Source organism: Somniosus microcephalus, chromosome 26, assembly GCF_052327205.1.
Source record: "Somniosus microcephalus isolate GS21.2 chromosome 26, FLI_Smic_1.0, whole genome shotgun sequence".
NCBI classification, from domain to species: domain Eukaryota; kingdom Metazoa; phylum Chordata; class Chondrichthyes; order Squaliformes; family Somniosidae; genus Somniosus; species Somniosus microcephalus.
The window spans coordinates 29446598-29469065 of NC_141012.1; the positions used below are offsets into that span (position 1 = coordinate 29446598).

Consider the following 22468-nt stretch of genomic DNA (forward strand, 5'->3'; position numbering starts at 1 on the left):
AGGTTGCTTGCCCCCTGGTCGGTTCAGTTACATACTGCTCAAGAAACCCATCCCTAATACACTCAATGAACTCTTCCTCAAGGCTGCTCTGCCCAATTTGATTTGTCCAGTTAATATGATAATTAAAATCCCCCATAATTATAGCTGTTCCCTTATTACAAGCCTCAACTATTTCCTGATTAATACTCCGTCCAACAGAGTTGCAACTGTTCGGAGGCCTATAGACTACACCCACTAGTGTTTTTTTCCCCTTATTATTCCTTACCTCCACCCAAACTGTTTCACTATCCTGCTCCTTTGACCCAATATCATTTCTCTGTATTATAGTGATTCCTTCCTTTATTAACATAGCCACCCCACCTCCTCTCCCTTCCTGCCTGTCCTTCCTGATTGTTAAATAACCTGGTATGTTTAATTCCCAGTCATGGTCACCCTGCAGCCATGTTTCTGTAATGGCCACAAGATCATACCCATATGTCATTATTTGTGCCGTTAACTCATTCATTTTGTTACGAATGCTACGTGCATTCAGATAAAGAACTTTCAAATATGTTTTGTAACACTTAGTTCCTGTTTTTTCCCTTTTTATTACTTTACTTTTTACTCCATACCTTCTGTCCCTTCCTGACACATTCTGTTTTTTAATTCCCCCACTGCTACCTAAGTCTATGACCTTCTCTGTTGTCATTTCTATTATTTGCTCTCTAGAAACCTCCCCCCCACTAATTAGTTTAAAGCCCTCTCTACAGCCCTAGTTATATGATTCGCCAGGACTCTAGTCCCAGCACTGGCCAAGTGGAGTCCGTCCCAACAGAACAGCTCCCTCCTGTCCCAGTACTGGTGCCAGTGTCCCAAGAATCAAAACCCATTTCTCCCACACCAGTCTTTGAGCCACGCATTTAACTCTTTAATTTTATTTATCCTAGCCAAATTCGCTCGTGGCTCAGGTAATAATCCAGAGATTATTACCCTTGTGGTTCTGCTTTTTAACAGAACCGTCTTCCTTGTCCTATCTATATCGTTGGTACCAACATGGACCACGACAACTGGATCCTCCCCCTCCCACTCCAAGTTTCTCTCCAGTCCAGAGGAGATGTCCTTAACCCTGGCACTGGGCAGGCAACACAGCCTTCGCGACTCTCGCTCTCGGCTGCAAAGAACTCTATCTATCCCCCTAACGACACTATCCCCTACCACTACAACATTTCTATTTACTCCCCCCTCTTGAATGGCCCCCCGTTCCACGGTGCTGTGGCCAGGTTGCTCATCCTCCCTGCAGTCCCTGCTCCTGTGCCCACAGGGACTAAGAACCTCGAACCTGTTGGCCAAGAGCAAGGGCTGCGGCTCCTCCAGCTCTACCTCCTGGATCCCCGTACCTGCCTTACCCGTAGTCACACCGTCCTGTCCCTGACCATGGGCTACATCTGAATTACTTAACTTTATAGGTGTGACCACGTCCTGACACAGAGTCCAGGTACTTCTCCCCCTCCCTGATGTGTCGCAGTGTCTGAAGCTCAGACTCCAGCTCATCAACACGGAGCTGGAGTTCCTGTAGCAGCAGACACTTGTCACAGACATAATCACCGTGAGCCTCAATGGGGTTCACCGGCTCCCACATCTCGCAACAATAACACATCACCTGCTCCATTCTATGTAATTAATTAAATTTTTTATTGTTAGTTATGGACACCCTCTGCCCGATTTTAGATGCTAGTATCCCCTTTAATTAATTGGATTTAAATTAAATCAATCCCTCTAGTTACACCAGTTAAATGGTTTACCAACAGTCACTCTGCGCCAGAAAGGCCTTGGTACACCACAGCAACCTTAAAAACTATAAACCACACACTTAAAGTTTTAAAATGAGAGAAATACTCCAACCAATCACCTACCTGTTTTGTGGTGACGTCACACCTCGAATACTTTTTACCTCTCTCCTTGCCTGAGATTGGAGATTGGTGAGGCCTACCTGAGCCTCTGGGGCCTCTTGTAGTCGCGCTGCTCCGCCTCCACCCGCTGCCGATGCCGCACTGAGGCCTACCTGAGCCTCTGGGGCCTCTTGTAGTCGCGCTGCTCCGCCTCCACCTGCTGCCGATGCCGCACTGAGGCCTACCTGAGCCTCTGGGGCCTCTTGTAGTCGCTCTGCCGCTCTGCTCCGCCTCCACCCACTGCCGATGCCGCTCTGGTTTTTAATTTCCCCACTGCTACCTAAGTCTATAACCTTCTCTGTTGTCATTTTTATTATTTGCTCTCTAGGAACCTCCCCCCCCCCCCACTAGTTAGTTTAAAGCCCTCTCTACAGCCCTAGTTATATGATCCGCCAGGACTCTAGTCCCAGCACTGGCCAAGTGAAGCCCGTCCCAACGGAACAGCTCCCTCCTGCCCCAGTACTGGTGCCAGTGTCCCAGGAAGCAAAACCCATTTCTCCCACACCAGTTTTTGAGCCACGCATTTAACTCTCTAATTTTATTTGTCCTAGCCAAATTCGCTCGTGGCTCAGGTAATAATCCAGAGATTATTACCCTTGAGGTTCTGTTTTTTAATTTGACCCCTAGCTGCCCATACTCCTTTAACAGAACCGGCTTCCTTGTCCTATCTATGTCATTTGTACCAACATGGACCACGACAGCTGGATCCACCCCCTCCCACTGCAAGTTTCTTTCCAGCCCAGAGGAGATGTCCTTAACCCTGGTAGGCAACACAGCCTTCGGGACTCTCGTGTTACAAAAATGGTCAAGGAGAGGGAAAGATCGGTGGTCCTCCAGTGAAATTTTAAACAAGGCAAGAAGGACAGATTTATGTTTTCATTACAAATAACATACAGCGAAAATCTTCCCTTCCCTCAATAAAATCTGAATTTCGTTGAGAGTGCACTGATTCTCAGTGCTGTAGAAGTGAAGGGGATATTTCTGATTAAATTCTGCCGGAGGGGAGAAACAAAGTCAGTGCCAGTGTCACATGTTCCTTTTTGTTTCAGCCTCTGACTGGCTTTGTGTGGTGCAGTTTGATTTTTACCTAGTCTCTTTTTATACCTCTCTCTGGACCTTGTTTTTAGCTTGAGTCATGTCTGTATTGTTGTGAAACCGTATCTTTCTTATGTTTCCTTTCTTTTCTCCCCTAAAACTTTCCTTGTTCCATTAGCATGAAAGACAGCACATCATGAGAGTAAGCACCATCTCTTTTTCTATTCGTGTTGTATTGAGACTATGTACTCTTCAGTAACATTGAAAAGCCGAATGCTGCTGCCACTTTAAGAATATCGTAGAGAGCGTCATGTGACTGTTATCCCTTCAACTTTATAAATTGGATATTCCTGCTGCTATTGAATGTTTTGGAAGCGGCATCATTTAGGAGAGAATATTTGGTCTTGGTTCAGATGATGTCACATACCGTATGAGCGAAACTCAACTGATTTATGATGTGGCATGAATCTCAAGATTAAATGATATTGCCCTCACTTAATCAACAATTCACATTCTGCCATTTATTTTTATTCATTTACGGGATGCGGGCGTCGCTGGCAAGGCCAGCATTTATTGCCCATCCCTAATTGCCCTCGAGAAGGTGGCGGTGAGCCGCCTTATACAACTGAGTGACTTGCTAGACCATTTCAGAGGGCAGTTAAGAGTCAACCACATTGCTGTGGGTCACATATAGGTCAGACCGGATAAGGACGACAGATTTCCTTCCCTAAAGGACATTAGTAAACTAGATGGGTTTTTATGACAATCCGGTAATTTTATTGTCACCATTACTGATACTAGCTTTTTATTCCAGATTTATTTAACTAATTTAACTGAATCTAAATTCCCCAGCTGCCATGGTGGGATTTGAACTTATGTCTCCGGCTCATTAGTCCACGCCTCTGGATTACTAGTCGAGTAACATGACCACTATGCTACCGTACCCTGTTGTGACAAAATGATGTGCTGATGATAGCTGAAAATAGACCTGAAGTGCCATTGATTGAAGACTGAGAGAGGCTATTGTGATATCATCATTGCAGAATGCTATAATACTGTCATCTGATTCAGAGGAGGGTGTTTCAGTTCTAAAGCAAAATAACAGTGAAATTAGAAGCCTGTTACAGTATTTCTTATTTTACAATTTTCTTTGTTTTCTTTGTTTGTAGGAAGGTAATGAATGACTTTGATTTGGAAAGGGCCGTGTGAGCTGCTGGGCTTCATACCACAGTAATAGTCAGTTGTGGCTCTTTATTTACTTTAATCAGTAAAGGTGCTCTAAAATTATACTGCGCACGTACGCGATTGATTGGTTTTGCAGTGTGCTGCATAATGTATAGACACACACGCCAAACTGGTAAACATTACAACTCAAACTTGAGGAGGTAACAAGGAGGGTAGATGAGGGTAGTGCATTTGATGTAGTGTATATGGACTTTAGAAAGGCTTTTGATAAGGTTCCACATGGCAGACTGGTCATGAAGTTAAAAGCCCATGGAATCCAGGGCAAAGTGTCAAGTTGGATTGAAAACTGGTTCGGAGGCAGGAAGCAGAGGGTAATGGTTGATGGGTGTTTTTGTGACTGGAAGGCTGTTTCCAGTGGGGTTCCGCAGGGCTCAGTACTAGGTCCCTTGCTTTTTGTGGTATATATCAATGATCTAGACTTGAATATAGGGGGTATGATTAAGAAGTTTGCAGATGATACTAAAATCGGCTGTGTGGTTGATACTGAAGAAGGAAGCTGTAGACTGCAGGAAGATAGCAATAAATTGGTCAGGTGGACAGAACAGTGGCAAATGGAATTCAATCCGGAGAAGTGTGAGGTAATGCATTTGGCGAGGGTTAACAAGGAAAGGGAATACACATTAAATGGTAGGACACTGAGTAGTGTAGAGGAACAAAGGGACCTTGGAGTGCATGTCCACAGATCCCTGAAGGTAGCAGGCCAGGTAGATAAGGTGGTTAAGAAGGAATGCTTGCCTTTATTAACCATGGCATAGAATACAAGAGTAGGGGGGTTATGCTTCAACTGTATAAAACACTAGTTAGGCCTCAGCTAGAGTACTGCGTGCAGTTCTGGTCACCACATTACAGGAAAGATGTGATTGCACTAGAGAGGGTATAGAGGAGATTTACAAGGATGTTGCCGGGAGTAGAGAATCTTAGCTATGAGGAAAGACTGGATAGGCTGGGTCTGTTTTCCTTGGAACAGAGGAGGCTGAGGGGAGACCTTATGGAGGTGTATAAAATTATATGGGGCATAGATAAAGTGGATAGAAAGGACCTATTTCCCTTAGCAGAGGGGTCAAAAACCAGGGGGCACAGATTTAAAGTAATTGGTGGAAGGTTTAGAGGGGATTTGAGGGGAAATGTCTTCACCCAGAGGGTTGTGGGGGTCTGGAACTCACTGCCTGAAAGGGTGGTGGAGGCAGGAACCCTAACCACATTTAAAAAGTACTTGGATGTGCACTTGGGATGCTGTAACCTGCAGGGCTACGGACCAAGAGCTGGGAAGTGGGATTAGGCTGGATAGCTCTTTGTTGGCCGGTGTGGACACAATGGGCTGAAATGGCCTCCTTCCGTGCTGTAACTTTCTATGATTCTAAAAACAGCGCTGAATTTTTGTCATAACTTGGATATATAAAACAGGTATACCCAACATTCCATCACTTGTTTAGTGGAAGATTGTGGCAACATTTCTGGGATTTTCCTTCATTTCTTGTGGAGAAATTTCAAACTTTTGTTTGTATGTTTTGGTGCACACTTTACTCACTGTTGCTGAATCTGACAAACTTCAAAATTGTATATATGGCTGTCACAGTAACATGAAGGCATTCTCCCCTCCCCTCCTAGTTCACAGAGGCACTTTTCTTCCCCCCCCCCCCCCTTCACCTTCAGACCCCAGCTCCCACTGGCACACTCTACCTCATTCCCCTATTCACACTTCCACTTTTCTCTCTCACCCATTAATTCAACCCAGCAATCTTCTCCGCCCTCACCCGCAGGTCATGCTGGCATTCTTCTCCCTTTCTCTTCCACTGCCCGCTGGTTGATATTGATACCCTTCTCCCTTGCCTCTTCCCAACTCTTGTCTGGCACGTACCCCACCCCGCCCCAGTTCATGCCGGCACTCTTCTTCCTTACTCCTCTCAATTGAATCTGCCGCACTTCCTCCTGCTCCTGTCACTTCCTGTTGCCATTCTTCTCCACCCCCCCCCCCCCCCCCCCCAATCTCAATTTATGCTGGCACTCTCCTCCCCCCGGCACCACAACCACTACCTTCGTTACCTCTCTACTCCTACCCGATGCTTCAGTGCTGCTGAAAACTACGGGCAGGAAGTCAGGATCGGCAGGGAGCGGCACAGCCAGGAGTGGTGTTGATCTTCATCAGCAAAGCACAAGCTATAGCGGATGCTGAATCCAAAATGCTGCCTGTGTGAAATGTGGATGATTGGCATCTATATATGTTGGGGAGTGCCACAAAAATTAAGTACTGTGTGGTTGATAGCAGCCACAAGGCACAGAGGACCTGCTTCACCGCAAGTTCAGCTCTGTGTCTGAGCCTGGGACATGCTAATGATTAGACTGGTGTTTTTGGATCTGCTACTACTTGGCCTGGCTGCTAGAATATTTTTAACAGTCCGATGAAAAACCAGCGCAGTTACTTGACTCTATATTGTTAGCCCATCTCTGGTTAGCTGGACAGAGAGATCCTGTGATGGCTGTGGAAAAGTCTGATACCCAGGCCAACCTAGACTCCTGAGTTGAAGGTGATTTGAGTGATGGAAATGAGAAGTTAGGAACAAAATAATGGTGAGCATCATAGGCAGCCTCCACCAGTGCTTCATACCCAGTAGCTTAAGGTACCCGGCCCTCAGAACGGCAAGCCAGATTTGCAGTAAGGTTGTTAGTCCTAAGCCAGGCCACTAGGGTAGAGTACATTTAAGTGACAGGAGTGGTCCACCTTTTTATTCATAGAATTGTTACCACAGTTATGCTGTTCTCCGTGATGGTTGCGCAGTCAGCACTTTGATAACAGAGACACTTTGAAGTGCGTGGGATTTGGGAGAGGGGTGTATCCTGGGGAAAAGAGTGCCAAAAAAAGTCTGAGAGTACTGGTGGTGACCAGATACCAGCAGCATCCCAGAGCATTGGCTATCTGTGGGACACAATATATTGAAAGAAGCTCATTTTTTCAAAAAGCAGATAACCACTGTGTTACACAAGAGTACCAAGCAATCTGTACCACCGTATGAAGTCATGTTTGCTGGAATGCCCTTTTATTTTGCAGAAGTAGCTGTTGCTAAATAGGTTTCTGCTTCCCCTCTACTTGGAACTCTCTGTTGTTTGTACCTTCATGCACTGCAGTACTAGAGATCATGGCAGCCATTACATAAACCTAAACTCGCCGCTCCTTTTTGAAGTGCGAACATTGCCAGGATTTGGAAACAGGGTCTGAGAAATGGATCGGAAATGAGAACTTGTTGTGCATCAGTTACTGCAGAAAAGGAGTGCCTGAACTGCGATTGTTTCTCAGGGTTGCAGCTTCAGGTTTTGATATTTTGCAAAATTGCCCCTTCAAGTATTAAGTGAATGAAATGGACATTTCTATTTTTTCCCCCCATCTGCCTGATGCTGTTTCAGCTACAAAAGGCCGTGTGTTGAAGTTCTGACTCGCCTCTGTCAAGGAATGGTGTTTGCACACTGCAGTGATGAGTTTCCATGGCACTGACTTGATCAGTGATTGCAGCTTTAGCGTCCACTAAGTCCTAAGCAGATGTGGCTGCAGCGTGTTTGAGTCTGGATTTTTTTTTACAATTAAGAAGTTGCTTCTAGGGTTAACCTGAAGATGCTGGAGGTATATTTCCTCGTGAAATTATATATATGTTTTCTTTTTTCATCTTTGCCTCCCTCCTTTGAGTGTGCACCTTTCTCTTGCCTTACAGGATGAAAGTACAGTACAGGTAGACTATCCTTTATCCGAACTTCTGAAAACCGAAAACCGAAAAAAACGAAAGTTTTTTCGTTCAGCGTAAGTCGTGCGCACGACATGACCAGAGTGGCGCATGACTTATGCTGAGCAGGGCAGAGGGTCACAGAGTTCCCTCCTGGGTAGGAGATTGCAGGCCGAGCTGGGCAGTGTGAAGGAGGTACCGGGAGAGTGAACCCAACAATACAGCGGCCCGTCCGATAGCTGCAGCGGCCCGTCCGATATTCTTTTCTCCCCCCGACCCGACCTGAACTGAACCGCGGCCCGTCCAATATTCTTTTCTCCCCCTCCCACCCGACCCGACCCGACACCCCCCTCTCCCCCACCCCCCCCCCCCGACCTGAACTGCGGCCCGTCCGATATTCTTTTCTCCCCCCCCCCGACCTGAACCGCGGCCCGTCCGATATTCTTTTCCCCCCCCCTCCCACCCGACCCCCGACCTGATTTGCGGGCCAGCTTAGTAGGAGTCAGCCGATGCCGGCTTTCCAGAGAAGCAGGAAGGGGAATGAGACACGGAACAGTCGCAAGAGGTAGCCTGAACTTTTAAAATTTATATTAAATACAAATTTCCCAGTCTTATAATAATACCTTCTGAAATCCGAAAAATTCCAAAAACCAAAACTCAGCTGGTCCCAAGGCTTTCGGATAAGGGATAGTGTACCTGTACTTCCAATCCACTTGTTCATTTTCTGTATCATTAGAGGTATTTGTTTGATTTGTCCTCTGTTTCCATCTCTCCCTCTTGGAAAGCACCTTGCCCTTAATGCAGTGCTTTCCCCTGAAGAGTCATGGAGATTGGGAAATCACCAGTTGGGGAATTTTCCAGCCTGTGCAACTACACCTACTTCTTATCTTAAAGCAAAATGTAAATCAAACAATATCCAGTTCTTCTCTCAAACAGTTTATAGCTCCTATCGGATAGAAGTGAAGCAATCGGATCAGCAGCCAGAAAAGGACCTTTGAAGACATTTTTTTTATAGCTGCATTTTAGCAATTAATTAGTTATATGTAACTTACTAGATTAGGAACATTAAATAAATGCATCTGCCAGAAATCATCAGATTTAACTTTGATTGTAACCAATAGTGGGAGAAATGAAGCAGACCAATTTTGTAAAATGATGTCTGTATGGGGGAGAAATTCGTGTGGCTTGCGCCCCATGTCAGCACCAGGAGATGGCGCTGAAATGCCGTTGACGGCTGTAACGACAGCTGATGCCAGTTCCAGCGCCGCTTGCCATATCGGCGGTGCCGGTAACCTCGATCGCCAGGGAGCTTGCCATGATGGAGATTGTGACGTCAGTGAGTGTGCAACGCTCACTTGATGCCCGATCTTCAACTTTGGATTTAGCCACTTGCCTTAACAGCAGCGCAAAACAACAACAGGGAGAGCTGGCATCTACAAGCAGAAAACAGGCTGCAGCAGCGATATTTAAAGGCACCATCCCCAATCAGCTGTACCTGACAGGGTTTTGCAGTTTCAGTGCCTGTTTGCTACTTCCTGCAACTGAAACCATTGTCTTTAGTTATTTCAAGATTTTTTGGAGACAGGGAATGTTCATTCAAGTGCAGAAGTCACTCATTATTTGTTAAAGGCTTCTGCTCACAACACTTCCTCATTCATGGGGGCTGCTGGATTATGGGATTACCTTAGGAGGACGACGAAGCAGAGGAGGAGGAACAGGAGGGAGGGCGGAGGCAGCGAGACAATCGACCTTCTGGATGGGCTGTCCGTGACCGGCTCATCAGACTCTGATTCACATGAATGAAACCCCAGACCCCCATAGCTTACTACATCCCCATCATACAATCTCCGTCTCATGGCGTATCACAGCGTCCTCCTGGGTGCAAAGCTGAAATGAGAGAGACCACAAAATATTCACACATATCACATGAATTCTAATAACTAATGACCCTTGTGCCTGCCATAGTTGAATAGCTGTCATTGTGTGCAAGGTGTGAGATGTTGCTAGGTAGAGATTGTTGGTGGGTGAGTGCTGGGGGTGTGGTACATTGAGCAGTGTGTGAAGCTTGTGGTACAGATGGTGGTATGTAGCATTTGTTGAAGCCTTCACTCACCCTGACCACCCGTGTGAGCTTGTTAAACTTCCTCCTGCACTGGGTGTGGGACCTGGGGAGCTCAGTGCTGCCCGTGACGTGGCGTGCCACCTCCCTCCACATAGTCTGGCAGACTTGTGGCGAGGGCCTCCTGCCAGTTGGTACAGGACCGCCCGCCTTCTCTCCACCGCTAAAACCAATGCCTCCAAAGCTTCCTCGGAAAACCCCTGGGCTCTCTCCCTGGGGCGGCGACCTGCCATCAGCATTTGTAAATAAGTGCTCCTTCTCTTTGTCCTCCTTCTTATGGTTGTTGAGGCAGCTGTACACCCGAGTTAATGTGCATAGGTCCCTGAAGGTGGCAGAACATATTGAGAGAGTGGTTAACAAAGCATATGGGATATTGGGCTTTATAAATAGAGGTAATGAGTACAAAGGTAGAGAAGTTATGCTGAACCTTTATAAAGCGCTGGTTAGGCCACAACTGGAGTATTGCGTCCAATTCTGGTCACCACACTTTAGGAAGGATGTGAAGGCTCTTGAGAGGGTGCAGAGGAGATTTATCAGAATGGTTCCGGGGATGGGGGATCTTAGCTACAAGGACAGGTTGGAGAAGCTGGATTTGTTTTCATTAGAGCAAAGGAGGTTGAGGGGTGATTTGATAGAGGTGTACAAGATTATGACGGGTTTGGATAGGCTAGACGGGGAAAGGCTGTTCCCACTACTTAATGGTACAAGGACTAGGGGACACAGATTTAAGGTTTTGGGCAAGAGATACAGGGGGGATGTGAGGAAAAACTTTTTTACGCAGCGATTGGTGATGACCTGGAATTCGCTGCCGACGGAAGTGGTGGAAGCGGAGACACTCAATGTTTTCAAGGGGAGACTGGATAGGCACTTGGAAATAAACTTGCAGGGTTACGGGGATAGAGCGGGGGAATGGGACTGACTGGATTGCTCTGCAGAGAGCTGGCACAGACTCGATGGGCCGAATGGCCTCCTCCTGTGCCGTTATGACTCTATGGCTATAACAAATTTCTAGCCCATTGTCTCTGACAGGCACCAATCAATCCTGCCCTCCATTTGATCTGATTGTTTGATGGGGGAAATCTTAAGTCCCTGCAAAGGAAACCTAATTTTTCTTGTGAAACGTGAATAAATTGACAGGTTAAAGCACTGGATGCCAGGTTAAAATGCTGATGGTGGGTGACGTAATAAAACTCACTACGCACTTGGTTTGAGTAGAAAGCAAGGCTTTAATCAACTTGTTTCAGAACATGGAGGTCTAGTTGTACTTCACTAGTTCCTTGTCTTACAAAATGTCCCTGGGAAGCTGGGGCCCACGCCCGAGTATTTATACTCCTTGGACAGCACCGCCAGCTGGCCGTCCAGCGTTATTTCACGAGTAGCTTCTTGATGAATGAAGAGATTTATAACAGTTGGCATGTATGGTGTAAATATGCCTATTGATCAATTAGGAAATGAGAGAGGAAATGGAAGGCAGATCAGTGCCACCTTCTTTAATACCTGTTAGATAACTTTACTAAACTAGTTATAATTCTATATTTACAACTTTACTGATGTACTATCAAATTACAGAGATGAATTTATTCAATGCATTAATTTACAGCAGTATTGTGAGTTGATCCACAATTTAAAAAAAAATTTTGGTTACAATTTTGTTAAACTTTGAGTGTTAATTTGCCAGAAACACTTCACAGTACAGACCCATGAGGTTGAATTTTGTTTTTCTTAATGGTGGGGCGGGGGGGGATGGGTAGTGTGTTGGTGCTCAAGTACACTAACTCATGAAGTAGTAGCACATGGGTTCTTGCTAACAGCTCCGCACATGGCGAGGTGCTAGTTTGATTCTGTGTCGTCGGGACAGTGCAGAGGGGAAACTAGATAATCCCACTTGGGAAGGAAGGAGGAGAAGTCGGCAATGCCTCGATTTTAAAATTCTCCTCCTTGTTTTCAAATCCCTCCATGGTCTCACCCTTTCCTATCTCTGTAATCTCCTCCAGCCCCACAACCCCCCCGAGATATCTGCGCTCCTCTAATTCTGGCCTCTTGTGCATCCCCGATTTTAATTGCTCCACCATTGGTAGCCGTGCCTTCTACTGCTGAGGCCCTAAGCTCTGGAATTCCCTCCCCAAACATCTTCACCTCTGTACCTCGCTCTCCTCCTTTAAGATGCTCCTTAAAACCTACCTCTTTGGCCAAGCTTTTGGTCACATGTCCTAATATCTCCTTACATGGCTCGGTGTCAAATTTCATTTGATCACGCTCCTGTGGGACGTTTTAGTATGGTAAGGGCGTTATATAAACGCAAGTTGTTGCTGTTGACTTACCAAATAACATTCTTGTGTCCCCCTTGCAAGCCTGCTGTAGCAGCATTGGCAAAACCCTGGAGGGCTGTTAGGAATATAGGAGCTACCAAGGCATCAAAACCGAGGGTAAAGAAAAATGAATGAATGAGCTGTTTTGTTTTTTATTGAACATATAATCATAATTCATCTTCTCAATTATTAGTGCTGATTTTGCTTGAATTTGAGATTAAAATTCAGTCAGTTTTTCCATTTCATTTTTCTTGCTGTGCTGCAACCTGTCTCAGTCATGGGCCTTGAGGGTGTCCGTAGGACTATATTACAATATAAAGGGGCGCAATCGGCAAATTGCGCCCAGAATGCGCTGGACTCTTCACCGGATCTGCCGAAGTGAAGTTATAATGAGGTTTCCGCGCAAACTCATGAGCATAAGCCCGAACGTCAAATCTCCCAAGAATCGGCGCAATCAAGCAGCATTATTGAACCTAATCGATTTGTGACTGGAACAGGGTCACTGGTGTCGGGTGGGGTCATATAAAAGGCAGACCGAGGCTGAAGATCACAAGGTAAGAGACTTGCAATTGACCGTTGGTCACTGCTGTCTTCAATTAGCTAATTACTGCAACAGAGCAATATACACTTAAAGTAATTGCAGCAGCAGGAGAAACCGAGCTGGGTCAGGCTTCAGTTGACTGCCAGCCACTGCAGGCCGGGTGATTAACTTTGGATTGATGTGACCACGGGTGCCTGTGCGCCCGAGATTCTGGGCGCAGTGTGATGAGCGACCCCAAAATGGGCGCCATCGGCGGAAACTTGTCATTCCGACCTGGGGGGTGTGGCCAGATTTATGGACGGGGACTGCTTCGGGTAAATGCACTTTGGAACCAGCGTAAAAGATCACAGATACTCCAGCGTAAAGCGGTTATGGGCACAACTCACTTCCGCTTAAAGTTCCATAATCATTAGCGGTATCTAATTAATCATGTAAGCTGTTGGTTTAACTGCTGATCATAAAAAGCATACTTACTTTGTAAGTATTTTGACTGATTCCTGGGCTGGCAGGACTGTCGTATGAGGAGAGATTGGGTCGACTAGGCCTGTATTCACTAGAGTTTAGAAGAATGAGAGGGGATCTCAGTGAAACGTATAAAATTCTGACAGGGCTAGACAGACATGGACGCAGGGGGAATGGTTCCTCTGGCTGGGGGGGTGTCTAGAACGAGGTGTCACAGTCTCAGGATACGGGGTAGGACATTTAGGACTGAGATGAGGAGAAATTTCTTCCAGAGGGTGGTGAACCTGTGGAATTCTCTACCACAGAAGGCTGTGGAGGCCAAGTCACTGGCCCAGAAATTCGGGTCGGGGGCTTCCCGCGGGTGCAAGCCCCCGACCTACACTTACCTAGCACGCCGGCAGTTGAGCTCTGGGCCTGCGTAGAATTCCTCTCCGGGGCCTGGCCCAGAGGCCGGCGCGCTGTGCTGGCGTGTCCCAGGGGCGTAGTTAGTGCGATGCGTCCCCTGGGATCACGTGAGCCATGGGCAGCCAATCGGAGGAGGGAAAAGCCCATTCATAAGATTGACAGAAAGACCTGTCAAAACGTATGAATGCTGAGGGCCCAAAACAGTAGTTAACCTTCAAATAATTTCTTTTTTAAATCACACTTTTTAAATAAACTATAAATTACATTAAATAATTATTTTAAACAATAATTTAAATTTTTGAAAAAAATAATTTTATAAAAAAACGGGGCTAAAAATAAACTTACCTTGCTTTAAAGTATTTAAAAATAATAAACCTGTGGAAAAAATGTTTTAATTTTAATTAATTGACCACTTACCTTTTAAAATGCAGTCCTCACGCCTGGTTTTTACATTTCTAAAATCTAAAGACTTACCCTCACGGAAAAACCTGTTTTAAAAAAAAACATAAGTTCAAAGCGCACGCGCAGACTCCCGCGCGCACGCGTTCGACCTCTGAACAACTTCGTTCAGAGGATCGGAAGTGCCGGTTTCCCGCGCATGCGTAGTGCATGCAAGAAACCGGCACGTCCATCGGGTCCACGCGTGAGTACCCCGTGCGTACTCGCGCGTTGGGACCCGAATTTCTGGGCCAATATATTTAAGAAGGAGATAGATAAATTTCTAGACACAAATGGCATGAAGGGGTATGGGGAGAGAACGGGAATATGGTATTGAGATAGAGGATCAGCCATGATCTCATTGAATGGCGGAGCAGGCTTGAAGGGCCGAATGGCCTACTCCTGCTCCTATTTTTCTATGTTTTTATATTGAAACCTTTGAACATACGACAGTTGATGTTTACTCATGAACGTTCACCATTTGGCCCAGTTTAATGTGTCTGAACATGCAAGTTCATCCCTGGAGTATGCAACAGAGCGCTGATAAATTAGGTAACCGCTTAATGTATTAGTGAAAACCCAGGGATCCAGAACAGAATCGGCACAATCAGGTACAACAGCCATCACTAGGTTGTTTGTATTGGAATCCCCATAAGGAATTTGAAACAGGGTAAACACGTGTTGCTAGCTGCAGCAGCTGGTGTAGTGAGTTCTGAGAATGCAAGACTCTACTCAGAATTTGAACTCACTTGTTGGAATTGTAATAGACTGTTTATTAATCCTGCATATAAAGTGCCAGAGAAAATAAAATGTTTCCATCTGTGTTCCCTGGGCCAAGCATGGTGTGAGTCAGCAGCAATGGTAAACACCCGAGTACTATCGCAACCGAAATTGCACCCATCACACGGCCCACACTTGAAACGCTAACTCATTTGTTCTCTCCGTGGAGGCTAACCGACCTGCTGAGTGTTTCCCAGCATTTTTCAGAAAGTAGGAGCAGGCCCTAGGACATCATTGCAGCGTTTGAGGGGACCTAAAGGAAAAGGCGAAACACTTTTGTTTTAAATAGGGGGAGGGAACAGATTTTTTTTGGATAGAAATAAACCCAATGATAAAATGAATAGGTAGAAGAGATCCTGATGTTGAGATTGTCTGCGCAGTTTGTAGTATTCGATTTTATTTCATACAGTTGAATGACTAACAGCTGAGACGTTAATACAAGACCCAGATGCTCTTTGCAATAAAAATATTTTCTGAATAGAAATATAAAAATGTGCTACCGGTAAGCCTTCGATCCTATGAACAAAGGAACCTTTTAGCGACTTACATGAGGCGTTGGCTGCTGTGTGAGACGATATATAACATACGTTCGAGAGTTGCTTTGTGGATTTAATACTGCTCCATAAATGGAGTTTCTACCTTGATCCTATCTTCAAAGCTGGAAATTGTACTAGGATGTTTTGAGTTACTTCATTAAGTCACCTTATTGGATGTCAATTGTGCAGCCTGATTTGGGTATGTGCTTGCCAACTTTGGTCGGTTTTCTTGTATTGCTTTTCTCGCAGAATAATGAATTTGTGGATCAGCCTCTGAGTAGAAAGCCGTTGATACCATATTAATTAACTGCTTCACAAAGAGATAGATAGATATCTGGCTGAGAATAGGCTTGAAAGTTATCGGGATAGGTCTATATTGAGGTGATCAAATCCTCTACAGGATGTCAAAGTTTCTGTGTTGCTGAAGCTGGGAATTCTCCTCCCCTGACCCAGAGTCGAATAGTGGCGATGGATTGATACTCTGGAGTTCTGCTTGATATCCTTTGGGAATTGGGGAGCATTAATGCAGATTGTTCTCTCAGTGGACGAAATAGGAAGAGTCCATCTCATGCTTTTGTAGCTTGTACAGGGTTCGTGGAAGGAGTAGGTTTTCATGGACTGAGTGACCTTTCCTCAATCCAATGCTTTCTAATGTAAAAATACTGCACAATGATGGTAAATTGAGTTGAAAAACCTAATTGTGCCATTGACTCCCCAAAACCTAAGGGGGACGATTTTCGGCAGCGCATTTAGGCGCTAAAAATCCTCCGGTTTAGCCCGCGTTTAGTGCAAGATGCACCTTGGTAAAGGAGTTGAAGCTGATTGCCACTTAAAATGACGGCTCGCGCGTATTAAGGAGGCTGCACGGCATTTTGGTGGCTAGCGCTTCAACTAACGCCCTCTCCTAACAGCGACCAGCAGTTTGGGAGTCAACACAGCGTTGATGTGGATTTCACCATTTCATATTCATTTGCTGCTGGAGCTGTGAAGAGGATCTCTGAAACACATCGGGAGACTTTCTGGGACACTTTGTCAAGACTTCAACACTCGAGCAACATTTTACTCCGGAAATTCTCCGAGCACTTCACCTAAAAAGAGTAAGTGCTGTGCTACTCCAACTTATAGGGGTCAGCAGGAGAAAGGGAGTGCCTGGTGATGGACATCTTGCTAGGGGCCCCCCCCTTAGTCTGGACGAGGAATCGGAGGAGGACATGAGGCCAGGCAGAGCAGCACCAGCTGCTGCAGGGGAGAGGGACAAGAGGGCGAGATGCCGTCCTTCCTCCCCCCCCCCCCCTTGCAGATACAGGACCTCCCTCCTCCTCTGGACCTCCTCCACCACGACCTCCATGCCGCGTCCGAGAACCTGTGCGCCCTCTCCCTCGGTCCCTGAGCCTGCAACGTGCCACGGTGTGCCAGCCAGAGCACGCCACACCTTCAATGGAAGTGGGTGCGAGGAGCCCACATATACTGCTCCATAAAAACTGTGTCTAATCAACACTTGAGTGCTAAGTCTGCAAGTGATGTATAAAGTGGTGTACATTTGCTGAAGAGCTTAATTTCCCACATTGATGGTAATGGGGGCAAATCGTCCTTATCAACATACTAACAATTATTCTCAAAGGGAAAAGGGCCTGTACTTGATTCAGAAAATCTGGGACAAGTAGCTGGGAATTGGATTTGATAATTGGGAATGCTTATCCTAAAATATTTAATTATTTCAAATTATGCCTGCCGGCAGTAATAGCAAGTAGCTCCTGTAGAAACTGTAAGACTACTTCCCCTGGTAATTCCATGCTGTCCGCACAACTGAAGATCCAGCTTGTGGCTAGGCACATTGGCTTGGAGTTTCCGCTAGTTTCACAGGTTTTTTGGGCCCAAAAACAGCCAAAGCAGCGCAAAAGATCGAGGAATGTCAAGCGCAAATTATGCCCAGCGCAAATCAAGTTTCCGCGATCTTTTGCGCTGGTGCACCCACTAAAATGGCCATGCCCCCAGATCAAATTAATGAGCACAGCAATTTTCCGCTAATTGCGCCCGTTTACGGGCCATTGAGAGGCTCTAAAAAATGAGCTTTTTCTTAGGCGCAAGGACACTAATAGGCAGCTTTTAAAAGCTTTTGAATATTAAAAAATATTTAATTTACTCAGAAACTGACTACTATACACCAATGTAACTAGTAACTGGTTCTTTAAAGCCATTGTCAATTATTTAAAATCGGGTTACTCACAGATGGTGGACTGGATGCTTATTTTTTGTGGTAAACCCATTTTCAGCTGTATTAATCAAACTGCACCAATTTACCACACTTGAATATAACGAGTAATGTTTTTTCATGCAAATTTTTTTTAAATTACATTCTGAAAGACTGCTCGATTGCGCTGGTTCACAGACGATTTTATGTTGAGTGATATGCGAATGAGTTTGAGCGGAAACTTGAGCAAAAAATTCAATTCTGAAAACTAGCGCCATTTTGAGCGCAATTTGCGCCCTGATTGACGATTGCGCCCAAAGCAGAAACATTTGACTATTTGCTATTGAACCAAAATCATTGGGTTCACAAGATAACCCTATGTTGTTTGTTTAGTAGATTATTTTTAATGTTATTGTATTATTTCTGGTCTATATATCTAAAATATATGAGAGATCATTGTTGCAGATTCATCCAAATTTGGATTATATAAGATATGACATGCAATGAATGAGATATGACAATTTCTGCTGGTTTTCATATCTTTGAGCATTTTTAGGAGCTGCACAGCTTACTGTCTGGTGCAAGATGTGGCATGTCTACTATGTGATGCCTGTTTGAAGATGTCTTGCTCAGAGATGCAGACTTTTGTTTGGCAACTTAGGAGGAAGAGCTGTGATGCTTTGGCAAGCTAACAATCAAGTAACTCGCCAGCTTTCGAATATCTACACATCCATCTCTCTAGCTTCGATCTATTGTACCTCTTTTCTCATTACAGATCTTCCCTTCACTGCATGCTATCTCCATGTCAATATGAAAGGTCGTTTCTTTTTAAGACTGTTTTTGATTAAACTTCAAGCAACGGATTTTTATGGGGTCTTGTTACTTTGATTTTGCAGCACAAGTGGCTCTTTATATATCTGCTCCTTATATTGACTTTTGCACAGGGATTATTGTTCGAGAGAGACATTTAAATCAGATGATATACCAGCAGTGTATAACAAGTTCACGACACATTTGTCTTGCCCTTTCTTGGTCTTTTGTGAACGCTTTATGGTTTTCTTCATTCTGTTGGATAATTGGAAAGGTGTTTGCAAGTTCAGGTTTCTAGGTCAGGGTGGCAATGGCCTTGTATTAGATGTATACATAAGCTGGTCCATTTCTACATAGCATGAAGTTTCTACTGCCAAATTCTTCCCCTCCTGTTTCTCCTCTTAGGATCCCCACTGCTGCCTCTCATCTTGGAAGACATGAGATCTGATTAAGAATGTGGTGCGACATCTGCAAAATATCAAGTCTCTTGTGATCTCAGGCTGGGGCTCAAGGCATTTCCTGTCTTGCTGATGAGAATGAAATCTATAGAGGCGACACAGTTAGAAACAAAGAAATACTAGTGACTTGTGAGTTATGGAAATGTAACTCCTGAATGGATTCATTTGGTATTATTACCATGGATTAGTAAGATACCATTACCCGCACAGTTACTGGTCTCAACATTGTCGTCAGTTGGGGCGGTTTCAGGAAAAAGTTGTTACTTTCCAAAAGAAGACTAGGAGAGACTCACTGCTCCTCACTTTTGTGCACTTTCCAGTATTCAGTTATATAGTCAAAGCTTGGAAGCTGGTCACCTGTTCTGTCCTCCCCAGGGGATGTTGTGTCGTGGAATAGAAAGCACAGAAGGGGAAGCTATGAAAAATTACTCATGGCAAAAGATGAAAAATTACTCTCGATAGTGACACTTAGTAATGCAACTACACAAAGTAACCATCTCACTGTCTCTTCCCGTCTTCTAATGCTGAATACTGTGAGTGCTAAAAATGGAATATCTGAGACACCCGTAGTGATACGCTTATCAATTACTTCATAAAAGGTGATGAGTCGAAGAAGAGATGATGAGTCGAAAGAAGAGATGAATAAGGCTTTTATTAGCTAAGAAGAGACCATGCTTCTTCGTGAGTGACTGAACAAGTCTGAACGAAACCCACACAGTGGTGGGTGGAGTCAGCTGAGGCATGCCTCCATACACAGCGCCACCCAGAGGTGGCAATATACAATACAGTGGTTTACCACATTCACCCCTTGTTTAATGTGAAGTCCGGCGGGGTGAAGGGTACTACAAGTTAAGTCTATCAGGAGGCCTTGTCTGACGTCCTGATCGTCGTGGTGGCGGCGGTGGTGTTGCAGCATCCGACGTCGGGTCTGGTGTCTGGGTGGTTGGCGAAGATTCCTGGGGCTTTGGCATGCCGTCTGCAGGGGTTGGGTTGGGAGGGGTGGTGGGGGATAACAGTGGTAAGGGGGATAACGGTGGTAAGGGGGATAACGGTGGTAATTCAGGGGTACCCGAGGGTGCGAGATCTCGTATGGAGACCGTGTCCTCCCGCCCGTCTGGGTATGTCACCCAGGCATACTGGGGGTTGGCGTGTAGGAGGTGCACCCGCTCGACCAGGGGGTCCGTTTTATGCGTCCTCACGTGCCTCCGCAGTAGGACGGGCCCAGGAGAAGTCAACCATGCCGGTAGCGAGGTTCCCGATGTAGACTTCCGGGGGAAAACGAACATTTTCTCATGAGGGGTCGCATTAGTGGCAGTACAAAGCAGTGACCGAATGGAGTGAAGCGCTGCAGGGAGGACCTCCTGCCAGCGGGAGGTCGGAAGGCCCTTAGATTTTAGTGCTAAGAGGACTGCCTTCCAAACCGTCGCGTTCTCCCTTTCCACCTGGCCGTTCCCCCGGGGGTTGTAACTGGTGGTCCTGCTCGTGGCGATACCTCTTGTTAGCAGGTACTGCCGAAGTTCGTCGCTCATGAACGATGAGCCCCTGTCGCTATGTATATAGCTGGGGAACCCGAACAGAGCGAAGATGTCATTCAGACACTTGATGACCGTGGTACTGGTCATGTCTGGGCAAGGGATGGCAAAGGGGAAACGGGAGTACTCATCAACTATGTTGAGGAAGTACACATTGCGGTCAGCGGAGGGGAGGGGCCCTTTAAAATCGACGCTCAGGCGTTCGAAGGGGCGGGTGGCCTTGATCAGGCTTGCTCTGTCCGGCCTATAGAAGTGCGGTTTGCACTCGGCGCAGATTTGGCAGCTCTTGGTCATGGTCCTGACCTCCTCGATGGAGTAGGGCAGGTTACGGGATTTGATAAAATGGAAAAACCTGGTGACCCCCGGGTGGCAGAGGTCATTGTGGAGGGACTGCAGCCTATCACTCTGCGCGTTGGCGCATGTACCACGTGATAGGGCATCTGGGGGCTCATTGAGTTTCCCTGGCCGATACAAGATATCATAATTGTAGGTGGAGAGTTCGATTCTCCACCTCAAGATCTTGTCGTTCTTGATTTTACCCCTCTGCTTATTATTAAACATAAAAGCTACTGAACGCTGGTCAGTGAGCAGGGTAAATCGTTTCCCGGCCAGGTAATGCCTCCAGTGACGCACCGCTTCTACAATAGCCTGGGCCTCCTTTTCGACGGAGGAGTGTCTCGTCTCGGGGCCCTGGAGGGTCCTTGAGAAAAAGGCCACGGGTCTGCCCGCCTGGTTAAGGGTCGCGGCTAGGGCGAAGTCGGAGGCATCGCTCTCCACTTGGAAGGGGATGGACTCATCCACCGCGTGCATTGCGGCCTTCGCGATATCGTTCTTGATAAGAGTGAAGGCTGCACACGCCTCTGGTGTCAGGGGGAAGGAGGTGGCTTTGATGAGGGGCCTGGCTTTGTCTGCATAGAGGGGCACCCACTGGGCGTAGTAGGAGAAAAACCCCAGGCATCTCTTCAGTGCTTTTTGGCAGTGGGGAAGGGGTAGCTCCATTAGGGGGCGCATTCTGTCGGGGTCGGGCCCGATGACTCCGTTCTCCACCACGCAGCCGAGGATGGCCAGGCGCTTGGTGTGAAACATACATTTTTCCTTATTGTACGTTAGGTTCAGCCGTTGGGCCGTACGGAGGAAATTTGCTAGATTAACGTCGTGGTCCTGCTGGTCGTGGCCGCAGATGGTGACGTTATCCAAATAGGGGAAGGTTGCCCGCAGCGCGTTCTGGTCAACCATTCGGTCCATCTCCCTTTGGAAGACCGAAACCCCGTTGGTGACGCCGAAGGGGACCCTAAGGAAGTGGTAGAGGCGGCCGTTTGCCTCGAAGGCAGTATACTGGCGGTCCTCATGGCGGATGGGCAGCTGGTGGTACGCTGACTTAAGGTCGATGGTGGAGAATACTTTGTATTGCGCAATCTGATTGACCATATCAGATATGCGAGGGAGGGGGTACGCGTCCAGCTGGGTGTACCGGTTTATGGTTTGGCTGTAGTCGATTACCATGCGGCGTTTTGCAGTGGTTTTAACGACTACAACCTGGGCTCGCCAGGGGCTAGTGCTACCTTCGATAATACCCTCCTTCAAGAGCCGCTCCACCTCAGAGCTGATAAAAGCTCTGTCCCCGGCACTGTACCGCCTGCTTTTGGTAGCGATGGGTTTACAGTCGCGGGTGAGGTTAGCGAACAGGGGAGGGGGGGGGACTTTTAATGTGGAAAGGCTGCAGGTGGTTTGCAGCGGGCGATTTAAAAGTTGTTGGTTGCAGACTGTGAGTGGGGGGAGGGGTCCACCGTATGCTAGTGTGACACTCTTAAGGTGGCACTGAAAATCCAACCCTAGCAGGACGGCAGCGCAAAGACGGGGCAGGACTAGCAGTTTAAATTTTTGATATTCAGTGCCCCCTACTGACAGGGTCACCACACAGTAGCCGCTGATGTCCATTGACTGGGACTTGGACGCCATAGAAATGCGA

The 22468-nt window shown here is 46.4% G+C and overlaps 1 protein-coding gene across 23 annotated transcripts in view; it reads left to right on the top strand.

Moving 5' to 3' along the window:
• The window catches only part of gramd1ba (GRAM domain containing 1Ba), a 458121-nt gene that overhangs the window by 356891 nt on the left and 78762 nt on the right, over positions 1-22468 (top strand). For 18 of the 23 annotated variants that reach the window (XM_085968004.1, XM_085968003.1, XM_085968011.1 and 15 more), the window contains one exon: positions 3142-3165. The exons of the other annotated variants lie outside the window; for them this stretch is intronic. In XM_085968004.1, coding sequence (XP_085824130.1) covers positions 3142-3165 — 24 coding nt within the window. The remainder of the gene's footprint in view (positions 1-3141; positions 3166-22468) is intronic. 23 annotated transcript variants of the gene reach the window in all.